This window comes from Anolis sagrei, chromosome 4 (assembly GCF_037176765.1).
Source record: "Anolis sagrei isolate rAnoSag1 chromosome 4, rAnoSag1.mat, whole genome shotgun sequence".
Classification (NCBI taxonomy): domain Eukaryota; kingdom Metazoa; phylum Chordata; class Lepidosauria; order Squamata; family Dactyloidae; genus Anolis; species Anolis sagrei.
The window spans coordinates 49323230-49343454 of NC_090024.1; the positions used below are offsets into that span (position 1 = coordinate 49323230).

A 20225-nucleotide genomic window follows, 5' to 3' on the forward strand; every position below is an offset into this window, starting at 1 on the left:
TTGAAACATTTTTCCTTTCATTCTGTTATTGAGTTTCAATATAATGTCTTTTTGTCACTTTATTGTAATTGTGCATATCTAACTGAATGATGGCCAAACCCCATCCTGAAATCTCACATTTTAAATGCTGCAATCTCTCCCTGTAAATTCATTTCAATGTCAACAGAGAGTGGGAAAGGGATCCCTCCAGACTTGGGGTCTTGGCCTTCTGCAGATTTTATTATTAACAGATATTATTAAAATGTTCTCTAGGAATACTTAAGTCCTCCAACATAATTCTATAGTCAACTTTCTTTGGTCATACTGGAGGACTTAAAGATTTCTAGAGAGAACACTTCTCTAAAAACTTCTAAGTCCTCCAGAATAATGCTGTGATCAGTTTCCAGTGGAAATTGGTCATAGAATCATGCAAGAAGATCTACAAATTCCTGGAGAGATGTCCTCTAAGATTTTAAGAATGACATTTTTAATTTTCACAAAGGTCTTGTGCCTCTAACTTCAGTGAATGTGGCAGGATGACTGTAGTTGAAGGCACCCATGAACATCCTCTATAGTGTGTTTCTGTGGATAACTGAGGTCTATGTAGAATACCTGTTCCAATGCATCCAGATAGAAGCATTCCTGCTGGGCTCCCTGCCCACTCTCCAATGACATCGAAATAGCCATATTGTAAGGTCTGTATAGCATAATAAGGTGGATAGGAGCATTGAAACAGACACACAACTGCTGGGAGGAGAATTAGGATATGAAGCTACATGTAAGATGCATATCTCTTAATCCAGGATTACAGACAAAGTATTAAAATTTCCTAATCTATATAAATAAAAATGTAATGTTCATTTGTGGGATTAACAGAACTCAAAAACCATTGGATGAATTGACACCAAATGTGGACACAAGACACCTAACAATCCAATGTATGTCTTTCACTCAAAAATTGATTTTGTCATATGGGAGTTGTAGTTGCTGGGATTTATAGTACACCTACAATCAAAGAGCATTATGAACTCCACCAATGATGAAATTGAACCAGAACTCCCATGACCAACAGTAAATACTAGAAGGGTTTGGTAGGCATTGACCTTGAGTTTGGTAGTTGTAGTTCACCTACATCCAGAGAGCACTTTGGACTCAAACAATGATGGATCTGGACCAAACTTGGCACGAATCCTCAATTTGCCCAAATGTGAATACTGGTGGCGTTTGGGGAAAATAGACCCTGACATTTGGGAGTTGTAGTTTCTGGGATTTATAGTTCACCTATAATCAAAGAGCATGCTGAACCCCACCAACAACAGAATTGGAGCAAACGTCCCACACAGAACCACCATACTTAAGGCCATCCAGTCCAACTCCCTTCACCAGGGCAAGAAAACGTAATCAAAGCCCTCCTGACAAAGAGCCATCCAGCCATAGATATAGATAGATATATATGATTTACACACACAGATATAGTATCATCGATTTGAAAGGGACCCCTAAAGAAGGACAATTATATGTTGCATGTTCCAGAGTAGGCAAACCAGGCGATCTCCACATCAACACTGACATAGAAACAACAAGGAATACTGTTTACCCACAATCATAAAGGAATTACATATATCAGAAACCATTACTTTATTTTCCAGATTACCAGACTGGGCCACACCAATGCGTGGCAGGGGACAGCTAGTACATAATAAGAATGAAACAGATGTTTTCAATTTGAATATCTGGTCTGGGTTTGATTATTGATTGGTTGACTTCATATTCCATCTTTCTCCCAAAATGTAAGATATCTTGTGACATGCTGCTGTATATCACCATACAAATTACTATAGAAAAACCTTGAAATTCTGAAGGTGTCAGAAAGGGAAAAACATGCTCCGAATCCAGGACAATTGATGAGATGTTTATCTTTGCAGGTAAACATTGAGTGCATTCCATATTATTTACATGCAACACTGAACAAACAATTTTCTATTTTAAGGCCCTGTTTCTATTTGCTGAAAGTTTTGGGAACTGCCTTTTAAGAGCATGCGGTAATAAAGATAAAATAGAAAAGACCAAAGTGTGGGTATATGACTGTAACCTCAGAAGTAAGGCCACTGCAAATTAGAGTATCACCTAGGGCTCATCCGGACAGGCTCATATCCCTGGACCTGTCTGGGTTTTTGTTGGAGGCTTCCAAACAATGCCTCCAGAAATAATGAATTAATTCAATATAACCTAAGGAATTCTGAGTTAATTTGATATCTTATTTGATCCAGGCCTTCCTGAAAGACCTGTGTTTAATGGGGTATTGGACCTATGGGAACTCACTTCCTGGTAGTCCTGAACTACCTGTGGGTGAGTCCTCACTGCCATCCCAAACCCTTTGAACTCCAGGAGCACCACCCCAGATTATGTCTGGGGTGGTACACACCTTTTTCCCCCCTCCATCCCCCAGTTCCCAATTTACCCCTAAAAATAATTTAAGGCATGTAGCTTCCCCCCCCCCCCCGAAAGCCTGAGTTTGTAGGGAGGGAAGTAAAACCCGCTTTGGCATGGATTTTGGAACTATCTGGAAGCACCCCTAGAGTGGAAGAAACAAATGACCTCAGCCAGGCATGCAAAGCAGACCATAATACTATACTGTTTTTCTGCTTAGAGATAAAAGATGAAAAAGTAAGTATTCAAATAGCTCACTTTCTTTTGTAAGATACACACAATGGTCAAAAACATATTCTTACAAAGCACAACAAAAATGTAAGCTGAAAATAAAAGTTAATGCATTAATTTATTCCTCCTTTCCTTTATACAAGTATATATCAAAGAGGATTCTAATGCTTTCCCTTCCCTAAGTTCTTGGTTTACTAAGGGTTCACTACAGGGCATTTTTCTATAGATTGCAGATAATTTCTTTGATTTCCCTAACACATGGGCTTCCTGGAAGGTTCCCCATGTCTTTGGCACATTATGGTTCCAGGCAGCAGATCCAAGGAAAACTTCTCTGCATTCCCCAATCTTGTGCAACAAGATTTACCATGTGAGGAAGTTAATAATAATTTGCATGATTTAAACTGTATTTATGGGTTTGTGTTGACTGCAGTAACACTGGAGCGGCCTATTTCAAAGGAATCCTCCATATGCGTTGCCTGGAGATCAAGGCAAGCCGGCAGAGAGAGAAGTGGGAGGAGCCTAGAGGGAAGAGTTTTGAAAACAGACAGTGAGTCAGTTAAGATTTGAGAGTGAGGGAGTTAAGATTTGAGAGTGAGGGAGTTAAGATTTAGAGGGTGAGGAGTTGGGAGAGGAAAGTATTAGGAGGTTGTAGCTGAAAGAGAGTGAATTGTGAAGCAAAGTTTCGAGGCTTAGGAAAGCCAGATTAAACTACTGGAAGTTTCTTAGGCTAGAGAGGCTGATAAGGGAAACATAGCCAGTATTCTTTTAATCTAAGGAAAGGCTAAAGAATAAGCTTGTTAAGTATCTGATCAAGGGAGGATCAGATAAGGGAGATATCCCTGTATTGAAACTTTGTTTAGTAATAAGTGCTTCACCTCAGAAAGATACTGTGTAACCTGAAAGAGTGAAATGTTCATCTAACCAAGTATTGTTCTAAGTTCTATAACAAAAGTTACAACTTGCAACCACACGCTTTGTACTCAATAAATTTGTTAATTTATGTTTGAAGACTGCCTCATCTCCATCAATTCTGCATCCAAAGTGCCGTTTCTCACAATTATACATCTTACCTCACGTTGGTGGCCGAAATACAGAGAAATAAATAATAAATCTCCCTCTACTCTCCTGTTACACATCAACACTTGTAATTTAGCTACTCCTCTGCTGACTACTTCTCTATTTGGTGGCAGTGATAATTACTGCATCTTCGCAATTGTGTTCTTTACATGTCTCAGTTCTTGGCATTGTAAGAATATATTTAACAGATCGTCTTCTCTTTTTAATTTATTTCTTATTTTTTAACATGAAAAATCTTATTCACAATCAAAGAAATGTATATTTTTTAAAAAGAGAAGGAAAATTAATTAAATGTACAACAAAACACTAATACGCTAAGCGCTAACTAATTGAAAGACAATAGGGATCTGGCACCATAATCCAACCTGTAATGAAAAAAGAAAAGAAAAGAAAACATATTATTTTACCATGATAGATCAAATGACATAATCTTACAAATGACTAATAATTGTCATCACATATTATATAATTAATTTTTTATTGCCCAAAAACTCCATAAGCAGTTTCCAATCTTTCAGAAAATGTTCAGTTGGTTTATCCTTTAGTATTCACATTGGTTTAGCAACATGAGCTAACTCAGGCCCCATCTACACAGCCTTGTAATCAGGTTTCTGAATCCATATTATCTGCTTTGAACTGGATTATATGGCAGTACAGACTCAGGCCCCATCTGTTCTGCCATATAAAATCCACATCATTTGCTTTGAACTGGATTATATAGCAGTGTAGACTCATAATCTAGTTCAAAGCAGATAATATTGATTATCTGCTTTGATAATCTGGATTATATGGCAGTATAAATCTACCCTCAGTGACTTTTGCAATCCATTTTTCCATCAGTGCTTCAGTCTGTTCTCAAATATATTCTTGAAACATATTTATTATTGAATTCTTTATCCATAATACCCAACATTTCTATCTTTTTTGGGATAAAAATATAAACCCCAAACAAGAAATGTGTTACCTTTATGCAAGTCAATCACATGTGAAAAAAAAAGCCCTCCTTATCTAGATCACTTCACAATTGCTTTGAAATACTCTGGGCAAATTCTGGCAGGTTATTTGAAGTTAAGTACCATCATATACAGTTGCTTTCTTTTAAATTAATACACAGTAAATCTTATATAGTACACCCCATATTTCAATTTTCCTCAATTTTGGTCTCACGTTGTCATGTACTCTTTTACAGCTTCATGTTCTATCTCTAGTTTCAAAAGGCATTTAGACATTTTAATTACATCACCATAATCTTTGCACACTATAACTCACTTCTTCCAACCTATATTACTGCACGTCTCTTATTTTGATTAAATCTGTCTTGAAATATCATGTAACCAGGTAAGATCTTTGTCTTTCATAAGCATCTTTTGTGTGTTGTTCTTCCTGCCACTTAAAGGTGAAGCAGGTCAAATAATACCCAGGGTGCCCTTATCACTCACCTGCTTCACACCCAAGATCCCTTAAGGCAGAGATGGGGAAAGTGCAGTCCTTGGCCTGAATTTTTTTTCATCCCAGAAATGTATCTGAATTTTTCAATCTGCTATGCAGAAAGAATGGCCTAAGCTACATAGCTAAAAAGGCCAGGAGGAGATTGAGATGAGCTTAAATAACAAATCATTTTTGCTGAGTTAACTGGAAATCTTGTTTGGTCTTCTCTGCAGATTTCTTCCTGAAAAAGTGGTTTCCCATCTTGCAGAATATCTTGGAATCTAATTTAGAACACTTCAGCCATTGAGTTCGAAGAAGAAAGAAAACAGCAGACTAGCAAATGTACTATATGCTTAGTGTCCTGCTGTTCCATGTATGTTTGGAGCACCATATTTTCTTTGCCTAACTTTAACATATATGTATGTATATATGGATAGATATATTGCAGAGAATCAATCAATATATCTATTAAAGTTCTTGCTAATATATAGCGGACACATTGGGTGTTTTTTTTTGTTTTTTTTTTGGTTTTTTTTTTGTTTTTTTGTAATTTGCTTCATCTAGTTAACAGGAAAGCTTAGAGAAGACAATTATGCTGGGGAAAAAGGAAAGGGGGCAAACCAAGAGCAAGATGGATGGGTGGCATCCTTGAAGTGACTGGCGGGATCTTAAAGGAGCTGGGGGTGGTGATGGCCAACAGGGAGCTCTGGTGTGGGCTGGTCCATTAGGTCATGAAGAGTTGGAAGCACGGAATGCATGAACAACAACAAGTTAACATTTTGCCCTCTGCAACAGTGGAAAATAAACGTACTCTGTTTCCCTTATGATAGGCCTTCAAATATTGAAAGATGGATTTCTTACTACCTCTCAATTTTCTTTTCTCTGGGTCAGTAGTTCTCTACCTTTTCTTCACCACAGACCCCATTTTGAATATTTTTGTAACCATGGACCCCAAAGACTCAACTCAAGATTTCAGGCACTAGATTGCATCAAAAAATATTTCTAATTTCTCAAGAAGATCCTTCAAATTTAAAGAGAAGAGTATATAAATTAATCTGTTAATGAGTACACTCCTATTATCATATTTTGATTGTAATGATTCCATAAGAACTTAAAATAATACTATCAACACTAATAATTGTTAATAATTTCATAACTTTTATCTAATTGGAAAGAGACCTCCTCCAAAGCACTACGAATCAAAACACAAGCTTCCAATACTTTCAGAAATATTCATAAAAATTTGTTGTTTCAGAAGTTTTTTTCCCAATGTCACCTATTCCATTATCCATAAATGTCTGGCAAGGGAGAAGGGGGTTCTGATGCGATTGACAAGGGCAGTTGCATGTTATTTTTTTCCTTGTGAGCTAATCAGAAGAAGAAAGGCAATCACATGGCTTTCTGAAAAGCTGGTCTCTTCCCCTCAGCATCTTTGTGGAGTTTGCATGAGAGAGAAAGACACATGTTAGAGGTCTGTTCTGTTTCTGTTTCTTAAAACTTAAACTTATGGTAGCTTGTTGATTATGTGGAAGGTGCTTTATCAGCAGGCACCAAGCAATCCCTTTACAATGGTGGAAATACCGTTTACTGGTGCAATGTTAGAAAATATTGACCATTTCCACTAACTTGATATCCAGCTCTCCATAAAAGTCAACATCGACACTGAAATACAACACCGAGGGTTACAAGGACAGTTTTTTTCTCTAATGAAGTGGAGAATGTTTGAGGATTGGGACATTTGTAGGAATACCAAGATGCTTGTTTATAAAGCTACTAGCTGTGCCCTGCCACGCGTTGCTGTGGCCTATAGTAAAACTTATCAAAGTTGAGGTAGATATCTGGACTTTTCCCCCTTTTCCTCCCCCTTTCTCTCCTTTCTTCCTTCTCTACCTTTTTCTTTCTTTCCTTCTTTCACTACTTGGTTTCATCCTTCTCTCTTTCCTTCACTCCCTCCCCCTTTCTTCCTTTGCCTTTCTTCCCTCCCTGTTTGCTTTCTTCTTTCACTTTTTATTTCCTTTTATTTCACCACCATCATAACAATAACAGTAATGCAAGGCATTGCCTCTGGGACCTGACACCTCTCCCATTCCCCCTAAAAGGGTCTAATAGGAATAATAGCATAATAATAATAATAGAAATAACAACCTTTACCCGCCACGTGTTGCTGTGGCCAACCTTCCCTCTTTCTCTCCTTCTTTCCCTCCTTCCTTCCTTCCTTCCCTCCCATCTTTCCTTCTCCTCTTCCTTCTCTATCTCTTTCCTTCCTTCCCCCTTTTTCTTTCTCTTCTGGTCTCTTTTCTTCCTTCTCTCTTTCCTTCTTTCCTTCCCTCCCTCTTTCTCTACATCTTCCCCCTTCCTTCCTTCACTTCCTCTTTCCTTCCTTCATTCCCTTTTTTCTTTCCTTCCTTCCTTCCCCCTTTTTCTTTCCCTCCCTCTGTCTCTCATTTCTTCCTTCTCTGCCTCTTTCCTTCCTTCCCCCTTTTTCTTTCTCTTCTGCAGTCTCTCTTTTCTTTCCTTCCATCTTTCCTTTTCTTTCCTTTTCTTCTTCCTTCTTTCTCTAACTTTCCTTCCTTCCCCCTTTTTCTTTACTCTCTTTCTTCCTTCTTTCCTTCCTGTCTTTCCTGGATTTTGACAGGGCAGGAAGGGGCGGGTGGGGTTTGGAGGTGGCGTGAAGTAAAAGGAGGTAAGATTGGGACAGGGGAGTGATGGAGCATGGGATTGTGTGTGTGTGTGTGCGGTGGCGGGGGGAGTGATGGAGCGTGGGGTTGCGTGTATGTGTGCGGCGGCGGGGGGAGTGATGAAGCATGGGGTTGTGTGTGTCTGTGCAGTGGCGGGGGGAGTGATGGAGCGTGGGGTTGCGTGTGTCTGTGAGGTGGCGGGGGGAGTGATAGAGCGTGGGGTTGCATGTGTGTGCGGCAGCGGGGGGAGTGATGGAGCGTGGGGTTGCGTGTGTGTGTGCGGCGGTGGGGGGAGTGATGGAGCGTGGGGTTGCATGTGTGTGTGTGTGCGGCGGCGGGGGGAGTGGGGTTGCGTGTGTGTGTACGGTGGCGGGGGGAGTGATGGAGCATGGGGTTGCGTGTGTGTGTGCGGGGGTGGGGGGAGTGATGGAGCGTGGGGTTGCGTGTGTGTGCGGCGGCGGGGAGAGTTGGGTTGCATGTGTGCGGTGGTGGGGGAGTGATGGAGCGTGGGGTTGCATGCGTGTGTGCGGCGGCGGAGGGAATGATGGAGCATGGGGTTGCATGTGTGTGTGCAGCGGCGGGGGGAGTGGGGTTGCGTGTGTGTGTGCGGCGGTGGGGGGAGTGATGGAGCGTGGGGTTGCGTGTGTGTGTGCGGCGGCGGGGGAGTGATGGAGCGTGGGGTTGTGTGTGTGCGTGTGGCAGGGGGTTTGTGTGTGCGGGAAGCGGCGCAGTGGGGCTTGGAGTGGGCATGGCTTCCGCAGAGGGAACATTGGCCGGAAGGCTGTGTGCGCGCCCAGGGAACTTGCGGCTGGGCGCCAATGCACATGGTCAGTTGTTTTACCATATTGTGAGTGTGTTGTTGTGTTGTTTTCCATTTTGAGTAGATATGTTTGTGCCTTGTGGGTTGTGTTATGGGCATGGGAATTTTGGTTAAGTTTCGTTGGGGTTTTTTTGAGTTTTGTTGTTTTGCCGTTTTGTGAGTGTGTTGTTGTGTTGTTTTTCATTTTGAGTAGATATGTTTGTACCTTGTGGGTTGTGTTATGGGCATGGGAATTTTGGTTAAGTTTCGTTGGGTTTTTTTTTAGTTTTGTTGTTTTGCCGTTATGTGAGTGTGTTGTTGTGTTGTTTTTCATTTTGAGTAGATATGTTTGTGCCTTGTGGGTTGTGTTATGGGCATGGGAATTTTGGTTAAGTTTCGTTGGGGGTTTTTTTTGAGTTTTGCTGTTTTGCTGTGTTGTGAATGTGTTGGTGTGTTGTTTTTCATTTTGAGTAGATATGTTTGTGCCTTGTGGGTTGTGTTATGAGCATGGGAATTTTGGTTAAGTTCCGTTGGGGTTTTTTTGAGTTTTGCTGTTTTGTGAGTGTGTTGTTGTGTTGTTTTTCATTTTGAGTAGATATGTTTGTGCCTTGTGGGTTGTGTTATGGGCATGAGAATTTTGGTTAAGTTTCGTTGGGGTTTTTTTGAGCTTTGTTGTTTTGCCATTTTGTGAGTGTGTTGTTGTGTTGTTTTTCATTTTGAGTAGATATGTTTGTACCTTGTGGGTTGTGTTATGGGCATGGGAATTTTGGTTAAGTTTCGTTGGGGTTTTTTTGAGCTTTGTAGTTTTGCCGTTTTGTGAGTGTGTTGTTGTGTTGTTTTTCATTTTGAGTAGATATGTTTGTACCTTGTGGGTTGTGTTATGGGCATGGGAATTTTGGTTAAGTTTCGTTGGGGGGTTGTGGAGTTTTGCTGTCCTGTTGAACCAACCTAACAGATTTATATATATAGATTGTCCTCCCAACCCTCTTATATGCTTGCAAAATATGAACCATCTACAAACGTCACTCTCAACTTCTGGAAAAAAATGCATCAGTGTTGTTACGCTATTCTCAACTCAAGAAAGGAAAACAGAATGTGGGTGAACAGGAAAACAGATGTAAAGTTGGGTTTAAGGCTAACCTTAAAAACTGAGACATAGACATTGAGAACCGTGAAGTCCTGGCCCTCAAATGTTCTTACTGGAGGTTTGCTGTTACCAGTAGTGCCGTGGAAAATTCATGAACAGAGGGCAAAGGGAGAAATGTGTCAAGAGAAAGATGTGTCAAGCCAACACTTTTTGGAGCCACCTTCCATCTGGAAACTGATGTCCTCGCTGTATGGATCAAGAATAGATCTCTAGGGACCCACAATCAAGAACCTACATTTGGAAGGCAATCATACTCAGCCACGAGTGATAACCTATTATGATTATCCATAACTGAACACAGGCTTAGAAGATTTTTCCTTTCAGCTCTTAGTACAAGAATTGAGATATAACAATAATTTTATGCCCAACCTTTGGAAAGGAATGTAAGATGAAATAACACATAATGAATTTTCCAGCAGATTCCTTTCCAAAGAAACCTCAAACATCCATGTAATTTATGTACATGACTAAGATTAAACATTACAAAAAGTTCTGTAAAACCTTAAGGTTTGTGAGGGTTTTTTTACAGTGCAATTATATTAACTTATAGCCTGAGTCAATGTGTTTTTTTTATTTTATCTGGAGTAAAAAAAAATCTAAATATAAATGAAAGAAAAAATGTGCAGACTGCTTTAAACTAAACTCAATTCATAGTGATGGTCATGTCGGATGAGACACATCTTAATACCATATTAAGAAAGGAGGTGACTGAAATAATTTAAAAAGAACTTGCCAATTTTTTTTGAAGAAATTTAGTACAGTTTAGCTCTCTACATTTTTAAATTAGGAAAATATGCTCAAAATAATCATGTCTATAATAATAAGCACCTTGGATATCTTGTCACACATCTAGCCATAGTCGTTTGTTTGAAATATGTCTGTATAATCAAATCTAATTGTGGGAGGAGAGAATTCCCATGTACTTTCTCGAATATATAAAGTGCTTGGAAATATTTATCTCCACAGTAGATTAGACAATAGCATTTTCTCCTGGGGACTAGGACAGAAGGCTCAGCCCTAAAGTTTTAAAAAGAGAATTGGCAAGCTTTTCAAGAAACAAATTAGCAATAGTTTATATTGCTATTACCAGTATATTAACTAATTTTTAAATTAGAAAAATATGTTGAAAAGATGCATGTTTATTATAAGAAGTGTCTTGGATACCTTCAAATTTATAATTTTGTTTATTTATTACTGTTTTGAGGCCTTTATTTTGATGCTTTTTTGTGTTCGAAAAAATGTTGCTGGGAAAATAGTGCTTGTCACAGGATCTGCAAATGGAATTGGACGACAGATTGCATTAAATTTTGCACGCCTTGGAGCAATTCTTGTTCTCTGGGACATCGATGAGGAAGGTAACAAAAAAACAACAGAACTTGTCAAAGCCAATGGGGCTATAGCCGTTTATACCTACAAGTGTGACTTACGCATAAAGGATGAAATCTATGCAGTAGCAGATCAGGTAAATGAACAGTTGTGTTTTGTAGTTGTTACTTCTTGGAAATGTCATATATAATAGCAACTACTTAGCCAAAATATATTTGTGGAAATAATGTGATTGGTAAATATATTGCTACATAGCCTGCAAAGCCCTAAATGCTTCTGGCCCAGCTTACCTATCTGAATATATCTTCCTCTATGAACCATCACAGAGGTTAAGATATTCTGGGGAGGCCCTGCTCTCAGCCCCACCTGCTTTGAAAGTGTAGTTGGTGGGGACGAGAGACAGGGCCTTCTCGGTGGTGGCTCCCTGACTCTGGAACTCTCTCCCCAGTGAAATTAGATTAAATCACCACTCTCTCTCCTGGTCTTTAGAAAGAGAACAAAGACATGATTATGGGAATATGCTTTTGACTAGTAAAGTAACACGGTAGAAAAAGTAAATATGGAATATATGTAATCGACATCTGGAATGGCCCTGTCTACAAGTTGGGATCATGTAAATTTAATGTTTTTATTAGATTTTTTTTAAAAAAAATTATACTCCATGTCCTATTATGGTGAATTTGTCCTATTGTATTTTATGCTTAGTCATGTGCTCTTTGATTTAATTTTTGTTTTATGTATGTAAGACATTGAATTTTGCCATTATTTTTTATAAACCACTTTGAGTTCCTCCAGGGATAAGAAAAGTGGTATATAAATACTGTAATACTGTAAATAAATTGATGCAGAAAAAGCTAAATAACAGCACATTCAGTTTACAGTCAGGTAAGACAGAATGCTTATATTTGAGACACTTTAGGAAGCAGTCATAACAACTAGGTTTAGGATGTATGGAATTTTCTTCACTTGTCATTTTCATATGAATGTCTTTCAAATCACTGAACTGGAATACACAATAGAGCTGCTTTTCAGTATTTATACTTTATAAAAGGTTTTAGTGCATTTTTTTAAAAAATGCAGACATTGAAGAATGTGGAACAACAGTGTCTCTGTTCATGAAAAGCATAGGAAACTGCTTGGCAAATCTCTGACAATAATAACCTTGAACTATCATCCAACTAAAAATGCAGGAAGAAATCTACACAAAAGTAGTTGCACATATTTAAGCACAAAGTGACACGGATATAGGAAAAATATGCCAGGGAGGGGATAATAGAAACTAAGGCAAACCAAAAGGGACCAATATTTTTATCCCCAGTTGTAAACAAAGTTGCACAGAACACAGCTGCACAAAGTTACTGTTTCTCAGTTACTGTTTCCCTTAATTATACCACCCATCCCTAAATATCTGCTCTGGGATATGGAGGCCCTGAAGAATGTGCATCCGGAAGTGTGAAGCACTGGAAGAATAGAAAGCACTTACTTTATTCTAGATAGCATCCTCCAATTGATCTTAGTTGTTTGCAAAAAGGAAAACAGACCCTTTTAAAGTAATTTATTATTAGTTTCCATGTAATGAAATCTTGGATCTAATTGGCACTAAAGGTGGTGAAAATGGGTTCCTAGACTTTTAAGACAAAATTAATATTTTTGATGAATTGCAGATGGAGAAATCTTATGCATGGATTTCCCTTGTATATCCCCTTGATTTCTGGACTTGAATGACACAACAGTCAGAGATGTAAAAACAGTGTTGTAACTCAGCTGGAATCAGAGAGTGTTTCTGATGGGGATGATGGGACTCAGGTTCACAATTTGGTTCAAAATGTCTCTGTTATAGACAGTGAAGAATTGCCTGTTATAGGCAGTGAAGAAATGCAGTTTCCCACAGTAAGGCATGAGAGTATTGATACTGAAAATAGCCAGGTGCAGTTTGACTCAGAGAAGGAAGACAGCTCTCAGCCTGGTTCTCAGCCTGATAATGAACCAGCAGGGAAACAGGCTAACACTAACGAACAAACTGACGTTGATGATATGGGAACTTTAGATCGGGCTGACCAGTTGAAATTCTGAATTTGAAGGAGTGAAAGAATAGCTAACAAGAGGGAGGCCAGAGGCCAGAAAAATGCCTTTATGTTTTGCAAAGAGTATTAAACAGTGTGTTTGAGACCAGATCTTTGTCAAAGCAACTTCATGTTCACCTAAGGAGCTTGCCTAAACTAGGCTAGATTATCTTGCAGTTTTGTTGTTCATGGTTCCAGGACTTTGTCATGTTCTCTTGGGTTTTGCTTTGCTGATGCCTTTTTGGATTAAGCTTCAAGTGATATGTTATATTGATCTTTTGGAACATTAACCTTTGCTTTTAAGAACTTTTTAACCTTTTATTTTTAATAAACTATAAAGACTTCTGGCTGTGTACAGTTTGGTGTTCTTCAGCAAGGTGAATCTACTCTGAGGTGCAACAAACAGGGTGATACTGCATTGTCATGGGTCAATTGATTCATTGATCTAATCTATCATTGTAATGTCTGATTGGTTGAGACTCTTTCAGATCTTAATAACAATTTTAGTCTCAACTACAGATGTGGTATTACCAGAAACTGTGCTTATTTTCTGGAAAAAAAATGACATGGTCCGATACACTCATAGTATTGTGAGAGACTTCCATTTGAGATGGTGTCATAAGAACTTCTGCTTCATTCTTGTCTTACCTTCTAAATACACAGATTGTTTTCTGGCATCTCCCCCATGTGTGCTAATTAGGCATGGGGAGGGGGGGGGTGTTTCAATATAAAATATTTTAGAAATAGTATAGTGGAGAATAAGGAATTGAGGGGAGGATCTTCCTTCTCTCCCCCATGTGTCCAATATTATCTCTCCACTGAGAGAGCAAAACACAACAGGATATTAACATGAATATGTGAGTCCTATATTCTACCTTGACATAGCTTCAGATAGCCATGAATTGGCTTGAATAAGTTAACATCCTTCACTCAGCATTTCCAGTTACATTGACAGATGAGAAGTAATGGAATTTCTAGTCCAAAAACCACTTTTCCAATATCTCATTTAGCTGCAGATTTCCAGTGTAAGGAGAAAATAAAGTATGGATAACACCACAACTAGAATGGTAATTGGGAATTTCTAGGGGTTTAAAATGCATTTTTATTCCCACTGCACAATCAGAAAAATGTTTGATATCCATTCTCCCATAATAAGAATTGCTTTTACTTGTTGCTGTGTGCCTTCAAGCCAATTCTGAACCTGTCATTGGGTTTTCCTAATGAGAGTGTGTGACTTGCTCAAAGACAACCCAAAGCTCGGTGGGAAACAGAGGCTGGTTTCCAGAGTCATAGCCCAAAATATAATAAATAAATAAATAAATAAATAAATATTTGTACCCCATCACCATCTCCCCAAAGAGACTTGGGGCAGTTCACAGAAGCACTTCAAGTGCCACATACAGACAACAATACGTAAGTATAAGTACAACAACATAAGTACAATCAACTGTGTGTAAAAATCTCACCAATAAAATTATAAAAATATAAAATTATAAAATTCCTAAAATGCAGTAGCACCTGCAGGTAAGCTGGCTATCTGTTGTACCCATCACAACTATCAATGATTCTTCACATTGACCATGGATTACTCAGGATAAAAAGCCTGTCTGAAGAGCCATGTTTTTAGACTCACCTGGAAGGCCTGAAGAGAGAGGGTTAATCTAATTTCTTTAGGGAGAATATTCCAGAGCCGGGGAGCCACTACCAAGAAGGCCCTCTCTTTTGTTCCCACTAACCATACTAGAGACCAAATATGGATTTGACATGATGATGACCTAAGCTTTTTCTTCTAATTGTAAGTTAATTAAGAAAGTGCGCATTTGGCATGATAATCTGTGGTTTTCCTCCCTAATTATAGGTTAAAAAAGAAGTGGGAATTGTAAACATTTTAATCAATAATGCAGGTGTATACAGTCAGAAGAATTTCATTGATCTTCATGAATCTGAAATGGAAGAAAAAATAGATGTCAATGCTAAAGCACATTTCTGGGTAATTATTTTCTTTTGGGGATATCTCTGAAGCTACTGAATTATGTTATTACAGTTTTTAATTCATTAAAAACTTTAAAATGGATTTGGGTTATTTTGGGAAATCAAAAAACAAGTTTCAATTATTTTCTTGTTTTTTCTCATCTGTTCTTTTCTTCTTTTCCCCTTAAATCCTTTACCAAATAATACATATATCAAAACTTTTCTATATTAATTTTTATGTTCTTATTTTTAATGTAATTAATTCAATGTTTCAGACTGTATATTTAAAAGGTAAATTATTGCAATACTGCTCCTTATTACAGTTACTATATCAGCATACAGTAATGTGCTTTAGTTGTAATGTTTGATCCCTTACTGTGATAAAGCAAATACAGGAATTATATGAAACATGCCTAATATTTATGATGATTAACCAACTGTGTTGTTATAGACTTGCAAAGCTTTTTTGCCAGATATGATTGCCCAGGATCAGGGACATTTAGTTACAATTGCGAGTTTAGCATCACTGTGTGGGGACAAGAAAATCTCAGGTCAGTAAGTGTCTGTTTGTTATCTGTTTATCATTGTGAATATAGCATAGACGTAAAAATAGTTGCACCTAAACCAGTGTACAAAAGAAATCACTGCAATTTGTTAGATCCAATTATTATGCCCAATTGGAATAGACACTTGTATGATAATATTATCAAACTGATGAATGTCAGATCTTTTTCTTCAGTTAATTCAGATATCCACCCAGTGTACATTTACTCACCTTTGACTCCTTCAACTGTCTTCCCGCAATGCTACCAGTGTACGCCCTTCTTTTTAAGAAATTGTCCTGTCACTCAAAGAGCTCCTCTGTCCCTTCACAGAATTCTTGTGTTGGCATCAGATGTAATTTTCATGCATGCTTCATCCCCTTTCACCCAGAAGTCATTCAATAATATTTCTCCCAGGTCTCTTCCTGTAAGCTTTTACTGTTACACTGTCACACTTGAAACATAAGGAAGCTTGGAATATCAACCTATATGTAAGATCTATTGGCTCAATGGATCTACTTTCATGGGACGAACAAGATGCTGCTGAAGCACTTAAGAGGGGAAGGAGGAATTGCAGCCATAGATGGTACATTATTGGTGTAAAATATGTGCAACAGTTTTAATTGTAGCACCTGTTAGACTCTTAGAATGATCCTGGTATCAAGTTAAGCCACTTGCCAACTGGTGAGGCTCTTTCCTCCCATGTGTCTTATTGCATGAAACCATGAGATAGTAAGAAATTGAGTATATGTGGGCATAAACCACTGCTATCCAGAATTAGGTTCACCAAAATGGACTGCACTTACCTCTGACTGGCTTCATTCTAAGATCTCTTTAGGAGATTGCTAGAGTACAACCACACATAGTCCTTTCCCTCAGAATAAATCAGTCCAATTGAAATAAAAAATAGCTTAAGAACTGCAACCTGTGCTTGAAAATATTGATTTTTTTACCAAACTGACCCCAGTGAGGTGAAGTCAAAGCCAGTTGAGCAATTCAGCTATAGCCTGCTCACATGATCTACATAGGGAAATACCAGCCTTGGTTGCTGATTGATAGTAGGTTTTTAAAAAGAGAAACTTGTGTCTGTGTAATTCCTCTTGCTAGGCAGATCAAGAATATAAGATTGCAGGAAGAAGATGGTGACATCCATACCTTGCCTCTGTTCTCTACTTCAATAGGTGTGACAAATCAGGATCCAAGAAAATCTGGAGATCTTGTCTATATACTTATAAACTCCTTTTCAGGCAATAGTTATCAAGGCAGTCTAAATAAATACACAATAAGAAAGCATATTCATGCAACAAGCTATAGTAAAAAAAATCAGAAGGAAGACTAACCAACTTAAAACACTCACGTAGATAGAAGGGTTTTCAGCTGACAAAGGTTGGCACTAGGTAATGGCATACTTCTGTGAGAAAAATGCCATAGTAGTGATTCCTTCATTTTCGTGTGATCAGTAGAAGGTGGCCTTTGTGTGTCTCACATTATAATGTGAGAGTGCACTGGCATAGAGAGGGATTTTTCTGCTTTCTATAGAGCTTTATCAGTGAGCTTGAGATGAGGACTATATCCAGGAATAAAGAACCAATCAGTGCAGCTTGTTTCGGATCAATGTAATAACATTTCACATGGCTAGTAAAAAAATCTGCACCACTTGAATCATTTCCATATACAGTGCATTAAAAAGGTTCTGTTGCACCTGATTTCTTTTCAATAATTTCTCAGACCTGTGTAGGACTATAGTGACTGTCAAGCAAGTCAACTCAACTTTCAAGAACAGATTAGGAGTTTTATGCTTGAATTTGTTTCCTTCAAACAAATAAATATCAAGAATAATCACTTTGGAAAGCCAACATGGTTTAAACCATTGTTTTTCTGGATGGTTCATATTATGAGATATTTAAACATAATGCTCCTATATCTCTGGCAGAACAATATGTGCCACATATTATTCCTGAACACCTGAATAAAGTCTTCAGGCACATAACCAGTCAGCTCATTCTGCATTGAATGCCCTGGAGATGTTTCTTAGAAATTTTCAGCAGGAGAAAGATAATAGCTCTGGTGTTGTATGCAACGTGGAAGGGTGGAGGCAATAAAAATGTTTTCTCCAAAATAAGAATTATGCCTACCTCAATGAAATTTTAGCATTTTGGGAAAGTGAAAAACACAAATTATCTGTGCAATTAATCACTGCGTATTTATTTAGTACATTACCAAATAAAGCATGGGATCGTGGATATATCTGTGTGAACCAGATTAAAGCCTTTAAAATAGATTTTACAATGAGGATGGAGGGCATGAAGGGAAGGGTTGAGAAGAACAATTTTGTCATGTTCAATCATAAGAATTTATTTGCTGAGTTGTGTTTCAGACCAGGCTTTGAGACAATGATGAAACAACCAGCCATTTGACTTAATTTTTATTGTCATTTTAGAGAATATTGTATTCAAGACAAAAATTCTTCTTCTTCCATTTTTTCCTTTCTTGTTTTTTAAAAGACTATGTTGCAAGTAAATGGGCATCATTTGGTTTTCTGGAATCTCTTGCTTTTGAAATGAGGGCTGCGGGAAAGAAAGGCATTAAAACCACCATTGTCTGCCCTGGTTATGTGGATACAAGGATGATTTATGGTGTGAAAATAGCGTAAGTTGATCTTCAGTTTTAAAAAATCATTCAATATTCTTATAATCAGGGTTTACTTCTCTAGGATATAATGAGTCAAATTTTTTGTTCCCCCTCAGGAGGCCAATTCTCGTTCCTAGGATGGATGTAGGCTATGTGGGCAGGTCAATTGTGGATGCCATTCTGAAAGAGAAATTTTATTTTGTCTTGCCAACTTATATGAGACTAATTACCTTTAAAATGTAAGAATACCACATGTTTTCCATAGCTTTTTTAAAGGAAAATTCTATAAAGGACATCTATATATTTATAGGCCTTCTTTATATAGGTCTTGAAATGTGCACTATAAATGGATGCTGCACATTTCCTTAGATCAAGAGCACCCTTACCTCCAAACCTACCAATGTTTCATCACTTGGGGGCTATAGTACAGGAGGCTATTTAAAAACAAAGGGGATAAGAGGGGAAAGCAAAAAGAAGTAAGTTATCCAACTAGGCAACTGCCTCTTGCTACTGAAAATATATGTCTCTGACTCAAGAAATGTACCTCATTTTCTTCTTCTAAGGTCCATCTACACGGCCATATAATGCAGTTTCAGAGTGCAATTGAGCTGCATTACGTGGCAGTGTAAACTCATATAATCCAGTTCAAGGTAGTGAAACTGCATTATATGGCAGTGAATATGGGGCCTCAGGTGCAAAATGTACTTCCTTAGATCTCCCGAGAATTGGACCAAGAATGCAGGGAGACAATTTAGGCCAGTCCTCAAACTGCTTCAGAACTAACCAAAAATACTTTGTTGCTTCTTCCACAGATTTCTTCCCAAAAAAGTGGTTTTTCTTCTTATACAGTATCTCAGCCCATAATGAGATGTGTTCAGAAGTCAGATTCAAAGAGAAAGGAAAATAACCATCTAACAGATGTTGTGCTTCATACGCAACAAAATTCTTTTTCTTTGAGCGCTGCTGTATTTCATTTTCAATATTATATATCATGTATTCTTAACACCAGACTTTGTAGCTCTTTCATTAACATATATACAATTAGAATTCAATCAGTCACTCTTTATGCCTAATAAAGCAAGTAAGTAAAATAAAGTATTGGGTATATCTTTATTTAATTCCTTTTAAAGAGACAGCAATATCACATAGTTTCTCAGAGCTTTTGAAGTAAGGAAACAATTTTGTACACACGTCTCCCTGTTTTATTTATTCATGAGTTGGGAAGCATATAAGACATTGTTCCTCACTCATGACTGAAAACTCCAGTCTTCTGGCTCAGCTTTTTCTACTCTCTTGTTCTGGCAGTCTCTTAACTGTTTAAGTGTATATTACAAATATCTTCTAAGTATATGACCAAGATCACAGGGCATAAATAGGTGTAATATCATCCTCTGAACTGGTTTCACAAACCAATCAACATCTGCACCAAGTGAAGGAGGTTTATTCTGCTGGTGGTTGGGTCACAATATTTATTTATTTATTTATTTATTTATTTATTTATTTATTTACAGCTTTTATATTCCGCCCTTCTCACCCCGCAGGGGACTCAGGGCGGATTACAGTATACACATATATGGCAAACATTCAATGCCAATTTTTGACATACAAACATATATAGACCTACACAGAGGCTATTTAACTTTATAGGCCCCCTCCAATCAGTTATCTGTTTTTAATTGTATTGTAATCATATTGATTTGTAATCCATCTTGTGTTTCAATCTTGTTTTGTTTGTTTCTTTGCTTGTTGTGTCAGGAGTGACTTGAGAATTGCAAGTCATTTCTGGTCTGAGAGAATTGGCCATATGGAAGGACACTGCCCAGGGGATGCCCAGATGTTTGATGTGTTACCATCCTGTGGGAGGCTTCTCTTTGTCATTTTTTATTCTTAACAAGGACCCAATCAAACTCATCCTTACCCAGT

General features: G+C 38.0%; 1 protein-coding gene across 1 annotated transcript; it reads left to right on the top strand.

Annotated features, from left to right (window-relative positions):
- Positions 1-10874: 10874 nt before the first annotated feature.
- LOC132772823 (epidermal retinol dehydrogenase 2-like) lies at positions 10875-19382 on the top strand. The gene is made up of 6 exons (XM_060771679.2): positions 10875-11231; positions 15017-15148; positions 15581-15680; positions 18176-18320; positions 18419-18541; positions 19115-19382. The coding sequence occupies exons 1-6, from the start codon at positions 10890-10892 to the stop codon at positions 19164-19166; spliced, it is 894 nt and encodes a 297-aa protein (XP_060627662.2). The 5' UTR covers positions 10875-10889; the 3' UTR covers positions 19167-19382.
- Positions 19383-20225: the final 843 nt, after the last annotated feature.